The 23,401-nt window shown below is 59.6% G+C and overlaps 1 protein-coding gene and 1 long non-coding RNA gene across 12 annotated transcripts; one reads left to right on the top strand and one right to left on the bottom strand.

Annotated features, from left to right (window-relative positions):
- Window positions 1-269: 269 nt before the first annotated feature.
- ARHGAP33 (Rho GTPase activating protein 33) lies at window positions 270-13,546 on the top strand. Of its 11 annotated transcripts, none has more exons than XM_058425361.1 (22): window positions 556-1,231; window positions 2,395-2,492; window positions 2,574-2,658; window positions 3,030-3,110; window positions 3,214-3,351; window positions 3,777-3,869; window positions 4,950-5,072; window positions 5,156-5,233; window positions 5,317-5,383; window positions 5,479-5,541; window positions 5,663-5,815; window positions 5,893-5,995; window positions 7,116-7,260; window positions 7,340-7,422; window positions 7,506-7,613; window positions 8,900-9,045; window positions 9,682-9,835; window positions 9,918-10,063; window positions 10,138-10,212; window positions 11,129-11,788; window positions 11,884-12,275; window positions 13,420-13,546. In XM_058425361.1, exons 1-22 carry the CDS (start codon window positions 1,154-1,156, stop codon window positions 13,495-13,497), a joined length of 3,147 nt encoding a protein of 1,048 aa, XP_058281344.1. In that variant the 5' UTR covers window positions 556-1,153; the 3' UTR covers window positions 13,498-13,546. The 11 variants fall into 11 exon arrangements, with proteins under 11 accessions (XP_032026463.1, XP_032026464.1, XP_058281343.1 ...); XM_058425355.1 differs by having other exon boundaries at window positions 659-1,231; window positions 12,360-13,546; XM_058425356.1 differs by having other exon boundaries at window positions 659-1,231; window positions 5,482-5,541; window positions 12,360-13,546.
- A 41-nt stretch (window positions 13,547-13,587) lies between these two features.
- On the bottom strand, window positions 13,588-22,647 carry LOC116479634 (uncharacterized). The gene is made up of 8 exons (XR_004251021.1): window positions 22,540-22,647; window positions 17,007-17,161; window positions 15,743-16,572; window positions 15,312-15,543; window positions 14,710-14,798; window positions 14,117-14,620; window positions 13,881-13,930; window positions 13,588-13,784 (listed from the first exon to the last, which is right to left on the bottom strand). It is a non-coding gene; the product is annotated as an uncharacterized LOC116479634 (long non-coding RNA).
- Between the last annotated feature and the right edge of the window lie 754 nt (window positions 22,648-23,401).

Raw genomic sequence — 23,401 nt, forward strand, 5'->3', positions numbered from 1 at the left:
GTGTCGGAAGCAACGCATAAAGAACCTGGGGGCGTGTCTCAGGAGGGCGATGACAGCCAATGAAAAGCAGTCATGGGCGTGGCGCTGTCAAACTTCGGGGGGCGGGACCGAGGACACAGAGCCGGGTCGGAGCCCAAGGTGAAGCCAATGAGAAGCCTCCGGGTGGGCGGGGCATCGGCCTAAGCCAAGGGCGGAGCCAATGAGAAGCAGCTCCGCGTTCCCGCTGCCCCCCGCCCCCGTGGGGCGCGCGCCGGAGCCACGGGCAGCCGTTAGGGGCGGGGTCTGCAGCCGCCCGCGCGCGGCTCGCGCCCTCCCCTTTGTGTCGCCATGGCGGCGGCAGCGGCGACGAGAACGGCGAGCGAGGGGTCGAGCGCGGCCGGGGCCTGAGGAGGCTACGCGACCATGGTGGTGAGGGTCCCACGCGGCCGTCAGCCTGTCCGTCCGGGTGTCAGTCTGTCCGTGCGCAGCCCCGCCCCGCGCGCCCCGCCCCCGGCCCCGCCCGATCTCGCGGCCTGTGCTTCAGCCGTGGTCCCTCCCGTCCTGCGGCCCCATCCCGGGTCCCAGCCCGTACCTCGACCCCGCCCCCTCAGCGCGCATCCCCGTCTTCCACGCCCTGTATGGGGTGACAGGGACGTAGGGCCCGGGCTGGGAGGAGGCGGGGCTGGTCCAGGAAGGGACCCGCGCCACCCAAGTGGCCCCTGCAGGGGCCTCCTGAGGCTCCTGGGTCTTTCCCCAGCCCCCATCCCAGCACCTTCCTCGGCATCCTTCTGCCAGCCCTCAGCCCTCCCCGGCGGAGCCCCCTCCTCCTCCCCACAGCCCCTTTCTCATTCCTGAGCCGCACCCCCCACCTGCTCCATCCCCAGCCTGACCCTTTTCTTCTCCTTCTCCCTCATTTTCACCCCATCCCGGTTCTTCTCAATCCCCCTCGCCCCGCATCAGTCTGAGCCTTTGCCTCGTCTCTCCAGCCACTCCCTCCTTACTCCACCCCAACAGGCCAGCACTGTACCTCCCTTGATCCTCGGGTCTGCTCCATCTCCTTGTCCTCATCCCCCTCCCCCACCATTTCCCTCTCCCACCATGCTGCTCCCGCTCATTCATCCATTCATTCCCTCACTTAGCAGACATTCACTGAGACCGCCTCTGTGCAGGCCCCATGCTCCAGGCACAGAGAGAGTCAGCTCCCATCCTGCCTTGGGGAACCTCATGGGCCGGAGGGGTACAGACCCTGAGGGTGAGACCCTGAGGGTGACTCGGGGTTGCAGGGACATGGAGGAGGGAGACGCTACAGCCCAGTCTGGTGAATCTGTCTGGCAGCTGGTTAATTTATTCATCAGATTTTACCCAGCCCCTGCTGCGCCACTGGGCTGGCACTGGGGACCCAGAAAAGAATCAGGAACAATCCTGCCTGAACACCAACTCCATGCCCAGCTCTATGCTGGGGAGCTCAGTCTGGGGCCCTCCTTCTGGGAGGCCGGTCACAGTCCAATGAGAGAGATGAACTTGTCACCACCAGTGCCATCTCAGAGTGATCAGAGCTGTGAAGGGAGAAGCTCAGGTCGAGGCATGGAACCTGGGATGGGGGAACCTCAGGGGATGGAGAGAGTCCAGAGGAGATGCCAGGCGCAGCCTGAAAGGTCAGGGATAACTTCCTGGAGGAGGGCACATGTGAGTTGGGACCTGAGGGGTGGGAGTGAGGATGAATGTACCCAGGGAAAGGTGGGGCCTGTGTTCCAGGCTAAGGGAACAGCCTTTGCAAAGGCCTAGAAGGAAATGAGAAGAGGGTGCTTTTTCTGGACTCTTAGAAGTTCAAGAGCTCTGAGAGTGGGGGCAATGGGAAGAGATGGGACTGGAGAGGTAAACAGAAATCAGCTCAGGGAAGTCTCGATTATCAGACCAGAGAATTCAGACTTCATCTTGAAGACAACAGGGAGTCATTGAAGGCCCAGGATCTATGGAGAAACAGAGCCAGATTTGTGTTTTCTGAAAACGATCCAGGCTATTGCGGAAAAGCTGGCAGGAGGGGAGAGGCTGGAAGCAGGAAGGCTGATGAGATGGGAGCTGTGATTGTCCAGACAGTGGTAGGAGATCACTGTACTCTGCAGGGGCTACGGAAGGGTTTTCAGCAGGGAGAGACAGGATAAGCATGCTCTCCATCCTGTTGCCCTGCCTCACGTCTGGCCCCTACTTCTCCAGTCCCCCACCCCAGACCACACACGAAGAAGCAGTCTTGTCCTCAGCCCAGCCCTCACCTCCCCCGACCTGCCCTCTTGCTTCATGCTCAGGGCGGTGTGTGGAGCACCCGGGGCTCTGGGCCCGCGCTGCCAGATAACAATGCTCTCGTTGTCTCTTTGCTCCCATCTCTGGGGCCCTCTGATTCTTCTCTCTGCTCTACAGGCACGCAGCACTGACAGCCTGGATGGCCCAGGGGAGGGCTCGGTGCAGCCCCTACCCACCGCTGGGGGGCCCAGTGTGAAGGGGAAGCCTGGGAAGAGGTAAGGGTGAGGGAGGAAAGGGCTCAGCTAGGAGCTGGGGAGACTCAAGGAGCTGCTGGTGACGCATCCCCTGTCTCCCAGGCTCTCAGCTCCTCGAGGCCCCTTCCCGCGGCTGGCTGACTGCGCCCATTTCCACTACGAGAACGTCGACTTTGGCCACATTCAGGTATGGGGGCTTTGCATTTGCACCCAGGAGGGAAGACAATATCCTACCCAACCTTGCAACTATATCAGGTGCTTTGCTTCTGAAACCTATCCCTGTGGCTGGCTGCTGCACGCATCTGAGCAGTCAGTAGCAAAAGTTGCAGGAGCCATAGCAGATGGGGAGAGCTGCTCATTCATTCATCCATTTATTCTTTTATTCATTCAACGACAACTTTTGTTAGGTATCTGCTCTGTGTCAGGGATCAGCACATCACCAGGCCCTGTCCTCGGGGAGGTCCAGAAGGGAGACACAAACCCGTCCCTAGATAGTGCCATCCCCAGGAGGTCAGGACTGGGACAAAAGTCCACCTGGGCCTTGCTTTCCCTCTGCAGCTCCTGCTGTCTCCAGATCGTGAAGGGCCCAGCCTCTCTGGAGAGAATGAGCTGGTGTTCGGGGTGCAGGTGACCTGTCAGGTGAGGCCAGCCCGCCTGTCATCTAGCCTGAGAAAATGGCCACTGTAGTCCTCAGCTCAGTGTCATGGGGCCCCTGCTCCCTTCTGTCCCTCTGCTCCCACAGGGCCGTTCCTGGCCGGTTCTCCGGAGTTACGATGATTTTCGTTCCCTGGATGCCCACCTCCACCGGTGCATATTTGACCGGAGGTTCTCCTGCCTTCCGGAGCTTCCCCCACCCCCCGAGGGTGCCAGGGCTGCCCAGGTAACCTGCTTGTTGTCTCAGCCCCTGCCTCATGAGTGTGTCCTCATCCACAGTGTGTGAAATCATCAAGGCAGCAGGATAGAGAAATATTTAAATACTGGTATGGCCCAAGTCCCAACCAATCTGAATGAATGGAGAAGCCTTAGAAACATAGTAGGCTTCTGCTACATTTAGCTTCACTAAGTTTTAAGATCATGGGGAGTTCCCATGGGAGGGTCACCGTGGTCATACCAACCAGGGCACTCAAGAGCTTGGCCCAGCCTATTTATTCATTCATATGCCCATATCTCAGTACCTAACAGCTGAGCAGCACCCATATGCATTCAGGATGAACTTCAGCCCAGAGACGAGCTAGGGCAGTGTGGGAGGGCAGTGGGCTCTCTCATGTCCACTCACAGAGGTCCACCCTGACAACCTGCCCCCAGATGCTGGTGCCACTGCTGCTGCAGTACCTGGAGACCCTGTCAGGACTGGTGGACAGTAACCTCAACTGCGGGCCTGTGCTCACCTGGATGGAGGTGGGCCTGGGCAGGGGGCTTGGAGTTCAGAGTGGGTGAGGGGGTGTCTGAGGGGCGAGAATCAGCCTCGGAGTGTGTGTGGGCATAGAAAAGAAAGCCAGAGTGGAGGAGGCGTTGATATTTTAGTGTCTGCGTGGGCGCATGCCTGTGAGAGAATGTGTGTGAGTGTGTGTGTGCACGTGTGTGTGTTAGCAGGTGTTCAGCTGTGAAGATACAAGGATTTAAATGTATATCAGTTAGAAATGGGTTCAGCTATAACTCACAGAACACCTGGCTATGAGTGGCTTAAACCAGAGGGTTTTTTTCTTTTTTTTGAGACGGAGTTTCACTCTTGTTGCCCAGGCTGGAGTGCAGTGGCACAATCTCACTCACTGCAACCTCTGCCTCCCAGGTTCAAGTGATTCTCCTGCCTCAGCCTCCTGATTAGCTGGGATTACTGGCATGTGTCACCACGCCTGGCTAATTTTGTGTTTTTAGTAGAGATGGGGTTTCTCCATGTTGGTCAGACTGGTCTCGAACTCCTGACCTCAGGTGATCTGCCCACCTTAGCCTCCTAAAGTGTTGGAATTATAGGCATGAGCCACTGCGCCTGGCCTCTGGCTAATTAAAAAAAAAAAAGTTTTGTAGAGACAGAGTCTTGCTGTGTTGACCAGGCTGGTCTTAAATTCCTGGGCTCAAGCGATTCTCCAGCCTCACCCTCCCAAAGTGCTGGGATTACAGGCGTGTGCCACCATGCCCAACACAGAGGGTTTTTAGATGGCAACTACGTGGTATCTGCTGTGGAGGATGAAGGTGCAGAGGTTGATGGGGAAGCCTTCAGGTGGGGAAGCCTTTGGGTAGGAGAGTCCTGGGACATGTGAGGGGAAATAAAGGGGTTTGCCTTAGAGGTTTCCCCACCCCCAGAGGATGCCAGGGCTGTATCCCTACAAACAGGAATCTAGGAGTTTGACCAATAGCTCTGAGTGACAGGGGCTCTTGAGGGGAGACAGGCAGTGGCCTCACGGGGCGCAGAGGAGCTTGGTATGCCTGTACTAACACCATCTTCTGACCTGCCCTTGCCGCATCCCACCTCCACTTCAGCTGGACAACCACGGACGGCGACTGCTCCTCAGTGAGGAGGCGTCGCTCAATATCCCTGCAGTGGCGGCCGCCCACGTGATCAAACGGTACACAGCCCAGGCGCCAGATGAGCTGTCCTTTGAGGTGAGGCTGTGGGGAAGCAGATTCCAGCTGGGCTCCCCACACCTCCTGCTCCTTCTGACCCTTCTCCTTCCACCCACGCCCAGGTGGGAGACATTGTCTCGGTGATTGACATGCCGCCCACGGAGGATCGGAGCTGGTGGCGGGGCAAGCGAGGCTTCCAGGTGAGTCCAGCTGGGTGCGGACAGGTGGGGCTGGGGTACCTGCCAACTGGGGTGGCCCAGTCACTGACCCTGACCTTCCTCAGGTCGGGTTCTTCCCCAGTGAGTGTGTGGAACTCTTCACGGAGCGGCCAGGTCCGGGCCTGAAGGCGGGTAAGTGCCATGGATGGATGGGAGGGGTGGGGAGGGGTGGGGCCTCCTGCGTCTTTTGCCTCCCACTCATCCCTTCCACCCCATTTTTCGCCTAGCAGATGCCGATGGCCCCCCATGTGGCATCCCGGCTCCCCAGGGTATCTCGTCTCTGACCTCAGGTAATAGAAACAGGCGGTCAGGTCCCTACCCCTGCCCCTGCCCCGCCAAGCCCCTGGCCATGCTCCTGGCCATGCTGACCCCACAAGACCTGCCTTTGCCCTTTGCCCCTTGCCCCCACAGCTGTGCCACGGCCTCGTGGGAAGCTGGCCGGCCTGCTCCGCACCTTTATGCGCTCCCGCCCTTCTCGGCAGCGGCTGCGGCAGCGGGGAATCCTGCGACAGAGGGTGTTTGGCTGCGATCTTGGCGAGCACCTCAGCAACTCAGGCCAGGATGGTGAGGCCCGGGCCCACCCACCCCACCCATCACACAAGGGCTGCGACCCACCCAGCCCTGACCTTGCTTTCTCCCAGTGCCCCAGGTGCTGCGCTGCTGCTCTGAGTTCATTGAGGCCCACGGGGTGGTGGATGGGATCTACCGGCTCTCAGGCGTGTCTTCCAACATCCAGAGGCTTCGGTGAGGGCCCTCAGCCAACCCCGTCCTTCCACAGGCACTCACCCAGCACCTCCACTCCACCCCGTGCTGCGTGCTGGGGACACAGTTACCAGGAGTCAGGAGTTGCAGGATCAAGGCTGGGGTCAGGGACAGCTCTCTTGAGAGTAGAGTTAGCAGTCTAAGCGAGGACTCTGTCTTCACCGAGCACCTGCCACGTGCCAGGCACTGTTCTAGGCACTGGGGACGCAGCAGTGAGTGAGACAGCCAGAAACGCCTGCCCTCACAGGACCCACGGGCTAGAGGAAGAGACAAACAGGGGAGGGATAGAGTTCACCAGAAGATGACAGGTACTATGAAGGAAAACAGATTGGGGTAAGGAGGATGGCAATGAGGAGCCAGGAGGGAGGCCTGCGGTTTTGGATGGCAAGGGCAGAGCCACCTCATGCGAGGGCCTGGAGGAGGGGAGGGGCAGGCCATGCAGAGGGAGCAGCAGGGCAAAGAGAACAGCAACAGGAGGCCATGGCCAAGGAGTCCCCATGCCAGCGCAGGCAAAGCCTTCACGTTAGGGTTTTGGCTTTTACTATAAGTGAAGGGGGAACCGCAGGAGGGCTCTGAGCCAGGGTGGGGTCTAGAGGTGAGGAGGAGCCAGGCGAGATCTCGGCCTGCAGGAGGCTGAGAGGGGAGTGCTTGAAGCCTGCGGTGGGGAGCCAAGAGGGAGGCAGGAGGTGGCAATGGGTGGGAGATTTTACCACAGGCAGTGGGGCCCCACCAGAGAACTGGAAGTAGCAGGGTGCTGGGATTTTGTCCACATTTTCCAGTGCCCTCTTACAGCCAGGAGAATGGCAGCTGCATGGTAGGAGCTGCTCATGCTCTGGAGTCAGACAGTCTTGGGTAGCTGCAGGCAGAGGCAACTCTGTCTGAGCCTCAGCATCCTCCTCTGTAAATGCGGCACTCTTCTCTTTGCCACACAGGCTTGCTGGGGAGTTCAGTAAGGTTCTGCCTCTGAAGAGCCCAGTGTAGGACCTGGGGAAGAAGGTTCCATCCACCTGTGGGCACTTGGGGGTAGGGGCAGGGGAAGCACGGCCAGGTGAGCGAGCCCCTCTGACCTGGATCTTCCTCCTCCTTGACACGGTGGTCTCAGGCACGAGTTTGACAGTGAGAGGATCCCAGAGCTGTCTGGCCCTGCCTTCCTGCAGGACATCCACAGCGTGTCCTCCCTCTGCAAGCTCTACTTCCGAGAGCTTCCGAACCCTCTGCTCACCTACCAGCTCTATGGGAAGTTCAGTGTGAGTAAGGGAGCAGGTGGGATGGAGGGGGCCGGGATGCCTCTGCCCCAGACCTCATCACACCCGCCCACCATCTCAGGAGGCCATGTCAGTGCCTAGGGAGGAGGAGCGTCTGGTGCGGGTGCACGATGTCATCCAGCAGCTGCCCCCGCCACATTACAGGTAAACCAGGAGGGGCAGGGCGGGACTTGGTGGGATTCCAAGGGGGTTGAGGCTCAGGTGTCCCCCTCTGCTCCCACCCCCAGGACCCTGGAGTACCTGCTGAGGCACCTGGCCCGCATGGCGAGACACAGTGCCAACACCAGCATGCATGCCCGCAACCTGGCCATTGTCTGGGCACCCAACCTGCTACGGTGAGCTGCTTGCTCACCTGCTCGCCCCTCAGGTCTTTCCCCAAAACCACCCCAGGAACCCGCCCAGCTTTTCTTTTGTTTATTCATTGAATACATGTCTATCAAATACCTCCCATGGACCCGGCCCCTTCCCCAGCACTGAGCATGGCCCTGTCCTCCTGGGACTCATGTTCTCATGGAGGAGATGGACCATGAACATCAACAGGAAAAATACAGAGTAAAGTCTGATGGTGATGAGTGCTGAGGAGGAGAGAGGAGGAGGGAAGGGCGGTGTGCAGGGTCAGGGCAGTGTGAAGTTTTTAGCGAGAGTGGCAAGCGAGGCTTTGGCAGGTCTTCTGTGGCCAGCAGCAGAATAAGCCTGGAGGATTTGACGGTGAACGAGACAGGCATGATCTCTCCCCTGCAGGAGTTCACATTCTCCTGGGGGCACAGATACATAAACAAGTAAAACAGGTGGTATGTCAGAGGATGGACGTAAGATGTGTGGAGAAAAATAAACGAGAAAGGCCAGGGGTACAGAGAAGGGAGTGTACAGTTTTGAATAAAGTAGGTGAGGAAGACTGCACTAAGAAGGCAACATTTGAGTCAAGACCTGCAGAGGATGAGGGAGGGCCCCAGGTGCACATGTGGGGAGTGACAGGCTGAGGGAATGCCAGGTGCAGACATCTGGGCCTGGGCTGGTGCCTGGTGCGTTGGAGGAGCCCCAGGGAGGCTGGTGTGGCTGGAGCTGAGTGAGTGAGGGGTTGAGGGAGAGGAGACGATGAGGTCAGAGAGGTGACAGGGACCAGACAGAGGGGTGACTCACAGGTCATGGGTCATAGTGAGGACTTTGCTCTTGCCTGGAGCGAGGTGCAGCCACGGCAGGGCTCTGAGCCAGGCGGGCCCTGATGGAACTCACGTGGTCCCAGGCTCCCTCTGGCTGCAGGTGGGAGCATACTTCGGGGTGGGGACCGGAAGGAGGCTCTGGATGTCCAGGCTGGGGGAGATGGAGGCTGGGCCAGATGGGGGGCAGTGGAGGGGGTGACAGATTGTGGGAGTTAAAGAGGGGGGCCCAGGGCAACCCCAAGGTGTTTGGCCTGAGCCACAAGAAGAACCACACTGAGATGGGGAAGGCAGGAGGGGCAGGTATGGGGGAAGGTTGAGAGCCCAGCGAGGCGTGATCAGTTTGAGGAGGTCAGAGGTGTTGAATAGACAGTCACTGCCTCCCCTGGCTCCCCTCATTGCCCTGCCAGAACTTGCTGGCTGGGCTCAAGGCACCCGGCCTCCCTCCCGCTCCTCCCACCCAGGTCCATGGAGCTGGAGTCAGTGGGAATGGGTGGCGCGGCGGCGTTCCGGGAAGTTCGGGTGCAGTCGGTGGTGGTGGAGTTTCTGCTCACCCATGTGGACGTCCTGTTCAGCGACACCTTCACCTCCGCCGGCCTCGACCCTGCAGGTATGCCCTCCCACCCCCTGAGGTCCTGGCTACTGCCCACCATGGTCAGGGCTGCAGGGGGAGGGCAGGTGGGCTCCCAGTCCCATCCCCACCCCACTGAAGCTGGGCCTCCCTCCCGGCTCCTTGAGGACCCCGCCCCGGCCTCTCCCTCCCCGCGCCCCCCTCCTTCTCATTTCAGCTCCTCCGCTCAGGATTCCCACCTCTTGGCCCGGACGCCGCTCTTCCTTCACCCCTTGTAGCTCCTGGGGGCGCTTGGGGCCATGGGTCCACCTGGGAGGAGGTGGGAGGTCCCCAGACTTGACCCCGCCCCAGCCCCGCCCAGACTCCCCGCCCTGCCCCGGACCCCAGCCCAGTCAGGACTCAGCACGTCGGAGGGCCCTCTGGCCCGAGGTAACTGAAGCCAGAGCTGCTGCCCTCGCTGGCTGCCGGGAGCTGCCTCCTCATCAGCTCGTCCCGCCCCGCCCTCCTCCCACCTGCCTGCTGCCCGCCTGCTCCCGCCTGATCCGCCCCGGCCCCCTGCCTTGCCAGCCCGGGTGGGCATGCTGCGGGGCCGGGGCTTGGGCTGTGGCGCTTGGCTTTGCCTGTGGCCTTGGGCGGCCCCAGAGCTGACAGCTGCCCCCTTTCCACACTCCCCAGGCCGCTGCCTGCTCCCCAGGCCCAAGTCCCTTGCGGGCAGCTGCCCCTCCACCCGCCTGCTGACGCTGGAGGAAGCCCAGGCACGCACTCAGGGCCGGCTGGGGACGCCCATGGAGCCCACAACTCCCAAGGCCCCGGCCTCACCTGCGGAAAGGTGAGTGGGATGCTGGGGGCGGCAAGGGGCAGGTGGAGGCCTGATTCCTCAGACGGCCTCCCGTTTCTCCCCCAAACCGCAGGAGGAAAGGGGAGCGAGGGGAGAAACAGCGGAAGCCAGGGGGCAGCAGCTGGAAGACGTTCTTTGCACTGGGCCGGGGCCCCAGTGTCCCTCGAAAGAAGCCCCTGCCCTGGCTGGGGGGCACCCGTGCCCCACCGCAGCCTTCAGGTGAGAGGCTGGGTCATGGGCTGGTGGGCAGCAATGGTGGCTGGAGTGCCCTCCTACCTCTCCCTCTCCTGCAGGCAGCAGACCCGACACCGTCACACTGAGATCTGCCAAGAGCGAGGAGTCTCTGTCATCGCAGGCCAGCGGGGCTGGTGAGCAAGGGGGGCAAGTGGGGGGCACTGCCTCTACCCAAGTGGAGCCGGGAGGAATTGGGGCCTTGGTTTGGCCTCCAAATTTTGTACTTCACATTTGAGGGCCCTGGGGCTTTTGAAAAATTTAACCTGGCCTTTATGTACAATGAGTTGGGTACAGTATCACCTTTGATTCATCACACACTGAACTTAACTTACTTATTGGTCCATGACGGACCCTTTAAAAGTCTTTATTATTCCTGTTGAACATTTTAAAATAATATTATGGACACCCATGAACCCACCAGCCAGAACTAGAGCAGCCCCGTTCCTTCTCCCCTTCGAGTTCCTCCCCACTGGAGGCATCCTTTCAATTTGCAGACTACCCTGCCCTTGCTTTCCGGGTTTGCTCATACACAGGTGTGCTCAGTTCTAGCCATTTTGGAAACTTGATTTAAAGAGCGTCATAAGAAAGGGATGCCGTGCTGTATGGGGAGCTTGGCTTTTTCCCCATCGCTACCTCACAGCCCGCCACGCTGCTGGGTGCTGCTCTCCGGCCTCTGCAGGGGGCTGCTTATCCACCCCACCCAGCCATGCCTCTGGGGGCTCTTCTGAGCCACCGCACCATCCTCACACTCCTGGGGTACTGCCCTCCCGCATACCCAGGAGCCCAGGCGCTGTCCTGCTTGCTGGCTCAGCAGCTGTATGTGAATCTGTTGGTCTCATGCTCACAGCCTGTGGGGCGGCCACAGGGCCTTCGTGCTTTGGGCCGGAAGTGTCCTCTTCATGGTCTCCACCGTCAATCTGAACAGCTCTTCCTGGCTTCACAGCTACTGTGGCCCTCTCCGGGAGGTGCCTCTTCATGTCCTTTCCCCAGCTTTCTGTGGGGCTGTGTGCCCTGTTCTCAGGGATGGTCTCACTGACCCCACCCCTCCAGGCCTCCAGAGGCTACACAGGCTGCGGCGACCCCACTCCAGCAGCGACGCTTTCCCTGTGGGCCCAGCACCTGCTGGCTCCTGCGAGAGCCTGTCCTCGTCCTCCTCCTCCGAGTCCTCCTCCTCCGGGTCCTCCTCTTCATCCTCTGAGTCCTCAGCAGCTGGGCTGGGGGCACTCTCTGGGTCTCCCTCACACCGTACCTCAGCCTGGCTAGATGATGGTGATGAGCTGGACTTCAGCCCACCCCGCTGCCTGGAGGGACTCCGAGGGCTGGACTTTGATCCCTTAACCTTCCGCTGCAGCAGCCCCACCCCAGGGGATCCCGCACCTCCCGCCAGCCCAGCACCCCCCGCCCCTGCCTCTGCCTTCCCACCCAGGGTGACCCCCCAGGCCATCTCGCCCAGAGGGCCCACCAGCCCCGCCTCACCTGCTGCCCTAGACATCTCAGAGCCCCTGGCTGTATCAGTGCCACCTGCTGTCCTAGAACTGCTGGGGGCTGGGGGAGCACCTGCCTCAGCCACCCCAACACCAGCTCTCAGCCCCGGCCGGAGCCTGCGCCCCCATCTCATACCCCTGCTGCTACGTGGAGCCGAGGCCCCGCTGACTGACGCCTGCCAGCAGGAGATGTGCAGCAAGCTCCGGGGAGCCCAGGGCCCACTCGGTGAGTCCTCGGCCTACCCAACCTCTGTCCCCGCCTGCTGTCACTGACTCTGAGGGCCTGGCCCCAGCTGAACCCCTCTCCATTCATTTATATAGGTCCTGATATGGAGTCACCATTGCCACCCCCTCCCCTGTCTCTCCTGTGCCCTGGGGGTGCCCCACCCCCGCCCCCTAAGAACCCAGCACGCCTCATGGCCCTGGCCCTGGCTGAGCGGGCTCAGCAGGTGGCCGAGCAACAGAGCCAGCAGGAGTGTGGGGGCACCCCACCTGCTCCCCAATCCCCCTTCCGCCGCTCGCTGTCTCTGGAGGTGGGCGGGGAGCCCCTGGGGACCTCAGGGAGTGGGCCACCTCCCAACTCCCTAGCCCACCCGGGTGCCTGGGTCCCGGGACCCCCACCCTACTTACCAAGGCAACAAAGTGATGGGAGTCTGCTGAGGAGCCAGCGGCCCATGGGGACCTCAAGGAGGGGACTCCGAGGCCCTGCCCAGGTCAGTGCCCAGCTCAGGGCAGGTGGTGGGGGCAGGGATGCGCCAGAGGCAGCAGCCCAGTCCCCATGTTCTGTCCCCTCACAGGTTCCTACCCCCGGCTTCTTCTCCCCAGCCCCCAGGGAGTGCCTGCCACCCTTCCTCGGGGTCCCCAAGCCAGGCTTGTACCCCCTGGGCCCCCCATCCTTCCAGCCCAGTTCCCCAGCCCCGGTCTGGAGGAGCTCCCTGGGCCCCCCTGCACCACTCGACAGGGGAGAGAACCTGTACTATGAGATCGGGGCAAGTGAGGGGTCCCCCTATTCCGGCCCCACCCGCTCCTGGAGTCCCTTTCGCTCCATGCCCCCTGACAGGCTCAATGCCTCCTACGGCATGCTTGGCCAATCGCCCCCACTCCACAGGTCCCCCGACTTCCTGCTCAGCTACCCGCCAGCCCCCTCCTGCTTTCCCCCTGACCACCTTGGCTACTCAGCCCCCCAGCACCCTGCTCGGCGCCCCACACCGCCTGAGCCCCTCTATGTCAACCTAGCCCTAGGGCCCAGGGGTCCCTCACCTGCCTCTTCCTCCTCCTCTTCCCCTCCTGCCCACCCCCGAAGCCGTTCAGATCCCGGTCCCCCAGTCCCCCGCCTTCCCCAGAAACAACGGGCACCCTGGGGCCCCCGTACCCCTCATAGGGTGCCGGGTCCCTGGGGCCCCCCTGAGCCTCTCCTGCTCTATAGGGCAGCCCCGCCAGCCTACGGAAGGGGGGGCGAGCTCCACCGAGGGTCCTTGTACAGAAATGGAGGGCAAAGAGGGGAGGGGGCTGGTCCCCCACCCCCTTACCCCACTCCCAGCTGGTCCCTCCACTCTGAGGGCCAGACCCGAAGCTACTGCTGAGCACCAGCTGGGAGGGGCCGTCCTTCCTTCCCTTCACCCTCACTGGATCTTGGCCCAACCAAATCCCTTGTTTTGTATTTTCTGGAACCCCGACCACTACCCCAGGTTTCTAACTTTGTAACTTGCTTCTGATATGGGTCCCTAACCTGTAATCTCAGCTTCCCTACCCTGAACTGAAGGGTCCGCCCATCCCCCCCCACCCTCAATCCTGGGGGCCCTCGCACAAATCTGGGGTGGGGGGGGCTAGGCTGACCCCATCCTCCTCTCCCTCCAGGAGCCCCCAGCATGTCCTGACCTGTGCACGGGGATGGGGGGACAACTCCTACCCTTCTTTCCCCACATGCCTCACTAAACCACCTGACAACATTAATGAATAAACTGGTGAAAATGTGGCTGCTGAAGTGCTGGGGCCAAACTCAGTGAGTGAAGACAGACAGAGAGGGCAGTTTATCATTCTGTTTCCTTTTGGGGAGGCACCAAGGCAGGAGTTACTGCTGGGAGCCTCTAAGAGGTGGTATCTGCGAGAGGGAACCATGGGCACCCTGGGAGTCTAGGTCAGGAGTGGGGCTCAGGCTGGGCTTTGCTCCAAGCTGACATCCTTTTTATAGCTCTGCTATGATCTCCTCCAGCAGGTCCATCCTGGGGAGCCGTGAGGCACAGGTAGACCTAGGGCTACCTCAGGGATAAAGACCTAGAGTTACCTGGGGTCCTCCCATCCAAGGCCTCAGGTCTCACTTCTGCAGGCTGGAAAAGAGACCTCCTCTAGTCAGCTCAGTACCGGGTGCCTGCATGAGAGAAGACTGGAGCTGCCACCAGGTAGCCATGGCGCTCCAGCAGACCTGGGAGGGCGGATGGGGCACAGGCTGGGCTCAGGGTCCTCTGCTTAGCCTGCCCTCGTGGCCTTCCCTGCCAGCAGCCTCCCAGTGTGTGGGAAGCCTCCCTGTGGGTCAGCAGGCTGGGGATGGGCTCACAGGGCTGGGGCTCCAGCAGAGTAACCCTGTGTGTGTGCCGCAGCAGCCCCTGCAGGGCTGGAATCTCGGCTGAGAGCTTCCTCAAACTGCTCCACAGAGCTCTGGGTCCCCAGCAGGGAGGCTGAGTCCTAGAGGCTGGAGTTGGAGTGCAGGGAAGGGCCCTGGGGGAAGCAGAGTTGGTTAAGGGTCATAGGTGAATGAGGGGACAGTTGGGCGACCTTAAAGTTCCCTGGTCAAAGGAGAGGCAGCCAGGGAACTTGGGGTTGGTGACTCCTGGAGGGCGGGCGGAGGGGGTCACAGGTTAGCAATGGGACAGTCGTGCAGGGCTCTGGGGGTATCTGTACTGTTGAGCTGGGCTCCAGGCAGCGGTGCAGGCTGACCCTGGCTGTGGGGCTGTGGCCTGGGCTGGGCCCAGAGCTGATGCCTAGAGTCAAGCTGCTACCCAAGCTCCAGGCTGCACCCCTTGGGATCCTGCTGTGGCCTGTGACCTCAGGAGTCTCAGGCCTGCAGAGAGGGATGGCAGAGAGCTGGCACGGGTTGCTGAGGTGTCCCACAGCTCCCTTGGTCCCCCACAGCCCCGTCCTGGCTCCTACCTGGGATGGGATGGGGCCTGGGGACATTACAGGGGGCACACGCCTGGGTGTGGTCTTGGCTCTGTGAGCCACTTCACAGTACAGTTTCTCTGTGGGGACAGACCAGTTGTTCAGATGGGGGACACAGCTAAGCTGTGCCCAGCACCCGCCAGCATCCCTTCCTTGCCCTCTAACTTGGTGGGGAACCCTGGGGTGCAGGGGACAGCATGGTCCACTCCATCGGGGAGCTCACCTCAGGAGCCATGTCCTGTGAACTGGAGGCTGGGTGTGGGGACATGGGCCTGCCTGAGGTCCCATGGCCACCACCTACCCCCTGCTGACCTGCCCTGTACCTGGGCTGTGGCCTCCCGCAGTAGGTATCGGGTACTCTGCAGGCCGCCCCAGCAGTCAGTAGGTGCTAGGCCTAGCCCAGCTCAAATCAGGGCCTGGTAGGGTGCTGGCAGCTGGGGGTCCAGGGCCGGGCTCTCCCCTGCCTCCAGCTTGGCCTTCACCTCAGGTCCCCCTCTCCCAGCCCAGGGCAGCTGTCCTGCCAGGAAGCACAGTTAGGGACCCAAGCGGGAGGGTGCCTTCATGGGGTAGGGTGCAGCCACTCACTCACTCACCAGGAAAGACCTCCTGGGCCAGGATGCAGAAGCTGTAGAGGTCTGAGGTGGTGGTGGGCATGTCACCACAGATAGCTCAAGTGGCAGCCATGGGTACAGTTCAGGGGGCGGGGGAAGCCCTGGGCCTGGGCCTCCCCAGGGGTAGCCCTTCTGCCGCCTGTGGAGCCCAAGGGACCTGGTGAGTCGACGGCTGCTGGACAGGGACCTGCACCCACCACCAGACAGAGGAAAACTGAGACTCCAGGTCACACAGCCCAGCAGTGGTAGGGCCAGCACCCAGCTCCTATGCCACTCACAGTGCCCCTCTCCACCCCCACCTCCTCCCTGGGGCCTACAGGACACCACTGCCCATGGCCACGGAGGCTGGAGAATGGGGAGGAGGGGAGCGTGTAGGCCCGAGTCAAGGGGCAGCAGGCGGGGCAGACACTCACCTGGGCCGCAGCCAGCGCTGACACAGGAGGTGCCCGTGCTCCAGGTGGCCCACTTTAGCCAGGCCTGGCTGCACCAGCTACACAGCGTGGGAGGTGAAGCCGCTGTGAGCTCGCCAGTGGGCCTGCAGGAACAGCAGGGCCTTTAGCACCTGCAGCAGCAGGGGGCCGAGCGTCAGGCCTGGCACAGTCCTGGGTGCCTCCTCACTTGGTCTCCACAGGTGCAGCACCCCCTGCAGGGAGCCCAGCCACACAGGCTCAAAGAGAAGGCACAGCCCCGACAGCTCTGCAGAGGGACTCAGTGCCATCAGCAGCAACAGGCCAGGGTGGTGCAGCATGCTGGGCAGGAGGACAGCAGGCCACTCACCAGCAGGCCCCAGCCACACAGGAGATGCTCCTGGGCCCAGACTGCCCACCACGTGCCAGGGCAGGCGATCTGCACCTGCCATCGGACAGAGGAAAGACTGACCCCAGGTCACGCAGCCCAGCAGTGGGAGGGCCAGCACCCACCGCCTACCTCATCCTGGTGCCCTCCCCACTCCCACCTCCTCTCAGGCCTACAGGGCACTGCACACAGTACTGGTACCCACCCACTTTCCAGTGGGGGGATCGCCCCAGCAGGAGGGCTCCATGCCGGGTGCTGGCCCAGAAGTGAAGACTCTGGCCATGACTATGGCCACACACCCTTGTCTTCCGTGGGAGGGCCAACAGGAGGCTGGGCTGGGGGCTGGCACAGGTACCTGCGGTGCTGAAGGTCAGCCAGCAGCACATCTGTCTGGGTTCCAGGGGCCTTCGGCTGCTGCACGATCACGGTGTGACCCATCCACAGGAGGCTGGAGAATGGGGGCGGGGCAGTACAGGCCTGAGACGAGGGGGCTTTCCCTGGGAGGGGAGCAGGAGAGCTGACAAGGAAACAGCGGGGCTCTCACTTGGCCATGAGGGTGGGGAGCTGCTCTCATAGGTGCAGTCAGGCTCTCCCTGGGCTGCCAGCAGCTCCTTGGGGTCCACGAGGGGGATGTCCATTACCAGCCCTGGTGGCCACAGGCTACTCAGCTGGGGACAGGCAGGATCATGAGGCACGAAGAAGACAGGGGTGGTTCCCACTCCCACAACCGCTCCTGCTTACCTGACCAAACCCCAAGGCCGGGACTTGGGAGGCTCTGCTGATCTGCACTAGCCTCAGCGTCCTGGGGTGGGGACAGGCCGAGGGTAAGTCTGGGGTGGCTGGGAATGGCGGGTGGGTAGGCTTCAGGATGTGGACGGTTACCTGTCTGCCTGCATCAGCTTCAGGGAGGACAGGGAGCCAGGCGGGCTGTTCCCAAATCTGGCTTGCAACCGGTCCAGAGATGCCATGGGTGGCAACTGACCGTCATGCACTGACGCTGACATGTGGGCCCGACAGAGCTGCAACAGCTCCAGCAACTGGAGGAGGGCACGTGGGGTGAGGCCCGATGGGTGCCGGCCCTGATCCCTCACTCCCACCAGGGCCACTGCTCACCTCCTAGTTCTGCTTGGCCCCACCCTGCTCAGCCCAGTCTTGTGGTGTGCGACCCCACTGGTCATGCAGTCGCAAGTCACCCCCTGCCTGCAGCAGGGGCACCATCAACAGAGAAGGCGCCTGTGTGCACGGGGGTGCTGCCATGCAGGCAGCGGCTAGAGCAGAACAACGCAGGTGGGAGTCGATTAGGGAAGGGACTGAACAGGGACAAAAAGGGGCAGGATGGGGGCCCTGGGGGATGGGAGGAGTCACCATGTCATGGGAGGTGAATATGAGGATGGGAGGGGTCACGTGAGGACAGGATGGGGTCTTTGGGGAACAAGGATCACTGCGAGCATGGAGGCACTGGGAGAATGGGAACAGTCACTGGGGAATGAGAAGGGGTTAACTGAGAGAACAAAGAGGGTAACTGGGGGGACAGGAGGGTCACCAGGGAATGGAAGAGGCGTCACGAGGGAGAGATGCCTCGGGGAAGAGAGCCCTATCCTGGGATGGGGGGGCATCACTGGCTGGCCAGCCACTGGTTGGGCTTGGCACCAAAGGCCAGCAGGAACTGCATGGCAGAGCCGTGGCCCAGCAGCACTGAGAGGAATAGCGCTGTCTCCCCCGCGGAGTTCTCCCTGCCCACCTGGACACCTAAGGGGTGGGCAGGCTTAGGACGCCCCTGGCCCATACTCCTGGGTTAGAGGCCTGAGGGCCGCTAGGCAAACACCCTTGCCAATTCCCATCCTCCACAGCCCCTTCATGACTGGATGACTATGGACCCCAGGTTCCATCCCTGTGTCCTGGAACCCCTGCCCTCCAGCTGCTGAGGACCATGCCTCAAAATCCACCTCAACATAGTGCTCCCAAAATCATTAAGTCCACAGAGTTGAAACAAGGGGTGACATCTGCCTGCTGTGCAAACATCTATCCCCCAACCCAGGGGGATCAAAACCACACAAAGGTCCCAGGGGCCAGGAGGAAGTGGACTTCATGGGACTTTGACTTCCAGGAGCCTTGCGCACTGGCTGGGACAGGCAGACTCCACCCAGCTGTGACTCAGTGTGGTACACACAGGTCCCATGAGGCCAGCACTCAACTCTTCAAGTAAAGCAAACTCTAGATTTTGTCAGGAGATCTCTCAAATTTTATTTATTTTAATTTTTAATTTTTTGTAGAGATGGGGTCTCACTATATTGCCCAGGCTGGTCTTGGACTCCTGGGCTCAAGCATTTCTCCCACCTTGGCTTCCCAAAGTACTGAGATTACACACCTCAGTTTCCCAAAGTACTGCGATTACAGGCATGAGCCACCATGCGTGGTCTCAATTTTATTTTTGAAGCCTGCGTTTAAGGGCTCAATCCAGGTGGCAACCTCTTCCATGCCCATACCTCCAGGCCTCTGCCAATCCCCTCCTCATCCATCTTCCTGCTCAGCTCCCCCTCCCAACCACTCACCCCAGCCCCAAGCCCTGGGTCTCCAAACCCATCATTCCCCAGTTCCTCTTCCTCCAGCCCCTACCCCAGGTAGGGCAAATGCATGGTATCCTTGTCCTTGCACTCCTGTGTCCTTGGCCGACATGGCTAATTATTCATGCACTGGGCCCAACCCAGCGTGGTCTCTGCCACAAAACCCCTCCAAATGTGGACCTTCAGGAATCTCTGAGCACCAGATTTGTGGCCTTGCATTTGACTCATTAGCCCACTATCTTTTACAACAGCATCTTAACTGCCTTTCTGCACTCATCCTGCCCCACAGAGGCTTTTTTTTTTTTTTTTTTTTTGAGACAGAGTCTCAACCTGTTGCCCAGGCTGGAGTGCAATGGCGCAATCCTGGCTCGTTGCAACCTCTGCCTCCCAGGTTCCAGTGATTCTCCTGCCTCAGACTCCCAAGTAGCTGGGATTACAGGCATGTGCCACTATGCCAGGCTAATTTTTTTTTTAATCAAGATCTGCCATATTTTTTTTATTTTAGTAGAGCAGGGGTTTTGCCATGTTGGCCAGGCTGGTCTTGAACTCCTGACCTCCAGTGATCTGCCCGCCTTGGCTTCCCAAAGTGTTGGGATTACAGGCATGAGCCACTGTGCCTGGCCTTTTTTTTTTTTTAAAGACAGAGTCTTGCCAGGCATGGTGGCTCACATCTGTAATCCCAGCACTTTGGGAGGCCGAGGTGGGCAGATCACCTGAGGTCGGGAGTTCAAGACCAGCCTGACCAACATGGAGAAACCTCGTCTCTACTAAAACTACAAAAATTAGGCAGGTCTGGTGGCACATGCCTGTAATCCCAGCTACTTGGGAGGCTGAAGCAGGAGAACCACTTGAATGCAGGAGGCCGAGGTTGCGGTAAATGGAGATCGTGCCATTGCACTCCAGCGTGGGCAACAAAAGTGAAATTCCGTCTCAAAAATAAATAAATAAAATAAAATAAAGACCAGGTCTCACTGTGTCACCCAGGCTGGAGTACAGTGGTGTGATCGCAGCTCACTGCAGCCTCGACCTCCTGGGCTGAAGTGATCCTCCCACCTCAGCCTCCTGAGCAGCTAGGATTACAGCACACTCCACAGCACCCGGCCCAAGGTCTCTTCTTAAAACACAAATCACTTTTAAGGACAAGATAATCTTATATGAGTTGTTCCAAAGAAAAGAAAAATAGAAAAAGAAGGCAAGGCTCATTTTATGAGGCTAGCAGGACTTTAATTCCAAAACCAGATGAATTTCCAGAAACAGAAAGTAAGATTATATATCAATTGCATATATATGCAAAAACTTTAAATAAAATAAAATAGATTTATCCGCATAAAGTAAGGATGATTCAACATAAGAAAATCTATTGGCTGGGCGTGGTGGCTCATGCCTGTATTCCCAACACTTTGGGAGGCTGAGGCAGGTGGATCACCTGAGGTCAAGAGTTTGAAACCCCTTCTCTACTGAAAATTCAAAAAACTAGCCAGATGTAGTGGTATGCGCCTGTAATCCCAGCTACTCAGGAGGCTGGGACAGGCGAATCACTTGAATCTGGGAGGCAGAGGTTGCAGTGAGCAGAGATTGCACCATTGCACTCCAGCCTGGGTAATAAGAGTGAAACTCTGTCTCAAAACAAAAAAACAAACAATTAAAACTAGTAAGCAAGTTCAGAAAGTGGCCTGAAACACAATCAACTTTTCAAAAATCAAAACAGAAATTGTACATTGTTAATTTAATGGGTATTTGTTTTGAGACAGGGTCTCACTCTGTTGCCCAGGCTGGAGTGCAGTGGCCTGATCAAGGCTCAGTGCAGCCTCCACCTCTTGGGCTCAAGCAATCCTCCCTGCTCAGCCTCCCAAGTAGCTGGGACTACAGGCATATGATGCCACCACTCCCAGGTAATTTTTTTTAAATAGAGATAGGATCTTGCTATGTTGCCCAGGCAGGTCTCAAACTCCAGGACTCAAGCAATCCTCCTGTCTCGGCCTCCCAAAGTGCTGGGATTATAGGTGTGAGCCATGTGGAACAGGTTGCCCAGCCTAATTTAATGTTAATTATAATGTTAATTTCCTGCTTACCATGCCAATAGTTTCCTATCACATACACAAAATCCAACAAAACTCACACTCCTTTAGAGGCCCTTAACTGTGTGGACTTGTGGCCTCTTCAGCCTCAGGTCTCTCCAAGTCCTGCTGCTACTCATACATGGGCAGTTCTTTTGACTTCAGAGCATTTTCACAGCCTCTTCCATCACTCCCCACTTCTTTTTTTTTTTTTTTCTTTTGAGATGGAGTCTCGCTCTGTTGCCTAGGCTGGAGTGCAGTGGCACAATCTCAGCTCACTGCAACCTCTGCCTTCTGGGTTCAAATGATTCTCCTGCCTCAGCCTCCCAAGTAGTTGGGATTACAGGCACACACCACCATGCCTGGCTGATTTTTGTATTTTTAGTAGAGACGAGGTTTCACCATGATGGCTAGGCTGGTCTCAAACTCCTGACCTCAAGTGATCCGCCCACCTCGGCCTCCCAAAGTGCTGGGATTACAGGCATGAGCCATTGCACCCCACCATCTCTCCCCACTTCTTTTCACCTTTTTTGCTTGGCTGACTCTTACACTGTAAGACTCAAGCATCCTCCACCTGAAAGGCCATACTGTCTAGTGTCTCATCTTCATCCCACTGCATTTCATTCCCAATGGTCCAAGGGTCATGTTCACCCTTAAAGCCCCATCAGGGACCACAGAGCTCGGGACACGGTGTTCGGTACCACTGCTGACTGGCCAACTGAAGCCACACCCTCCATACAGCTCCTTGATCCTGTCCCCACAGATGTACCCGCAGCCAGGCCCTCACCTCTCCGCAGGAGCCTGGCTGGGCCCCATCCTGGGGCCCCCGCCACAGCCAGGTGGTGCAGACGGCCCACTTGGGTGTCTAGATCCCTCTTGGAGCCCAGCTCCACTGGGAAGCGAAAGGGCGGCGAGGGCATCTGTGGGCTGCGGCTCAGTCGGCTCCTGGGCAGGGATCCGATAGGGGGTCTCATCAGGGAAGGGGGATGTGAAGGACTGGAACTTTGGGGACAACAAAACAATGAAGACAGAGCTGGCTGGGGGTCCTGGGGGCGCAGTCTAGACTGGAAGGGGATTTAGGAGGGGTCTGATGGGAAGGGAGGTAGCTGAATGAGAAAAGGGGGTGGCTTTGGGAGGGAGACACACCAGAAGGTCTGGGGTCGCAGGGAGGCTGAGAGCTGAGGGGGATCTAAGGCAATCGGGAGGCTGGGAGGGGGCTTAGGGCTGGGGTCGGGCGTGCCAGGGTGGCAGAAGGGCTGCGAGGATAGGATCCGAGCTTGGGAAAGGAGTCGGAGGGCTCAGGAGGAGGCTCTGAAGGCTGCGGTGGGAGGAAGAGGCGCCTGTGGTTTAGGATCTGAGAGGAGGTGAGACGGGTCTTGGGGAGGCTCTGGGGACAGCGTCTGTGGGGTCCGTGGGGTGGATGGGGTCTGAGGGCAGCAGGCGCGCTCTGAAGGAGGAGAGGGCGCTGATGGCAGGATCTGCCGACTGTGCGAGGGTCTGCGGGTGGGACGTGTGGACTAAGGACTAGGGAAGTGTCTGTGTGTTGGGGGTGGGGGCTACAGGCTGGGAAATGGGGCTCTGAGGACAGTGTCTCGGGCTGCGGAAGGGGTCAGTGGAATGGGGACAGGGTTTGCTAAAGGGGCGGGCAGGGGTGTGGTCTGAGAGCCGCGGAAGAGAAGGACAGGGTGGGAGGGGCCTGAGGGCTGGGGGAAGGGTCTGAGGGTGATCTGAGGGCCCAGAAAGCTCTGGGAAAGTTCTGGGCCCACACCCCAGTCCAGGTGGCTTTGCACTCACCGTTGGGCTAGATAGTGGCCGCCACCTGACTGCCACATGATCCCGCCGGCTGTATGAGCGGGAATCCGAGGTGCTTGAGCACCAGTGGCCTCCCGCAGCGCCTGCGCAATAGCACCCCCTTCCCCAACACAGCCCCAGCCACTCAGCCTGGGCCCCACAGCCCTGACCAGTCGGGGCTGTCACTGTCTGAGGATGGGGCTGTCTACCCACACCGGACTAAGCCCTGTAAGGCAGGGCCTTGGGTCGTTCTTGTCACTGTTGTGTTCACAGCGTTGTTCACCCCAGAACCTAGCTCAAAAGAGGCCTCATTCAGTGCTTTTATTCTCGCTGTGTCGCCCACAGCGTTGTTCACCCCAGAACCTAGCTCAAAAGAGGCCTCATTCAGTGCTTTTATTCTCGCTGTGTCGCCCAGGCTGGGGCGCAGTGGCGCGATCTCGGCTCACTGCAACCTCCATCTCCCAGGTTCAAGTAATTCTCCTTCCTCAGCTTTCCAAGTAGCTGGGATTACAGGTGCACGCCACCACGCCCGGCTCATTTTTGTATTTTTAGTAGACACAGGGTTTCACCATGTTGGCCAGGCTGGTCTCCAACTCGGGACTTCTGCCCACCTTGGCCTCCCAAAGTGCTGGGATTACAGGCATGAGCCACTGCACCTGGCGTTTTTCTCAGACAGAATCTCACTCTGTTGCCCGGGCTGGTGTGCAGTGGCGAGATCATGGCTCACTCCAGCCTCCACCTCCAGGGCTCAAGCCAACCTCCTGCCTCGGCCTTCCAAGTAGCTGGGACTACAAGCACAGGCCACCCACCACACCTAGCTAATTTTTTTTTTTTTTTTTTAAGATGGAGTCCTGCTCTGTCGCCA

The sequence above is a fragment of the Hylobates moloch genome, unplaced genomic scaffold (assembly GCF_009828535.3).
Source record: "Hylobates moloch isolate HMO894 unplaced genomic scaffold, HMol_V3 SCAFFOLD_12, whole genome shotgun sequence".
Taxonomy (NCBI): domain Eukaryota; kingdom Metazoa; phylum Chordata; class Mammalia; order Primates; family Hylobatidae; genus Hylobates; species Hylobates moloch.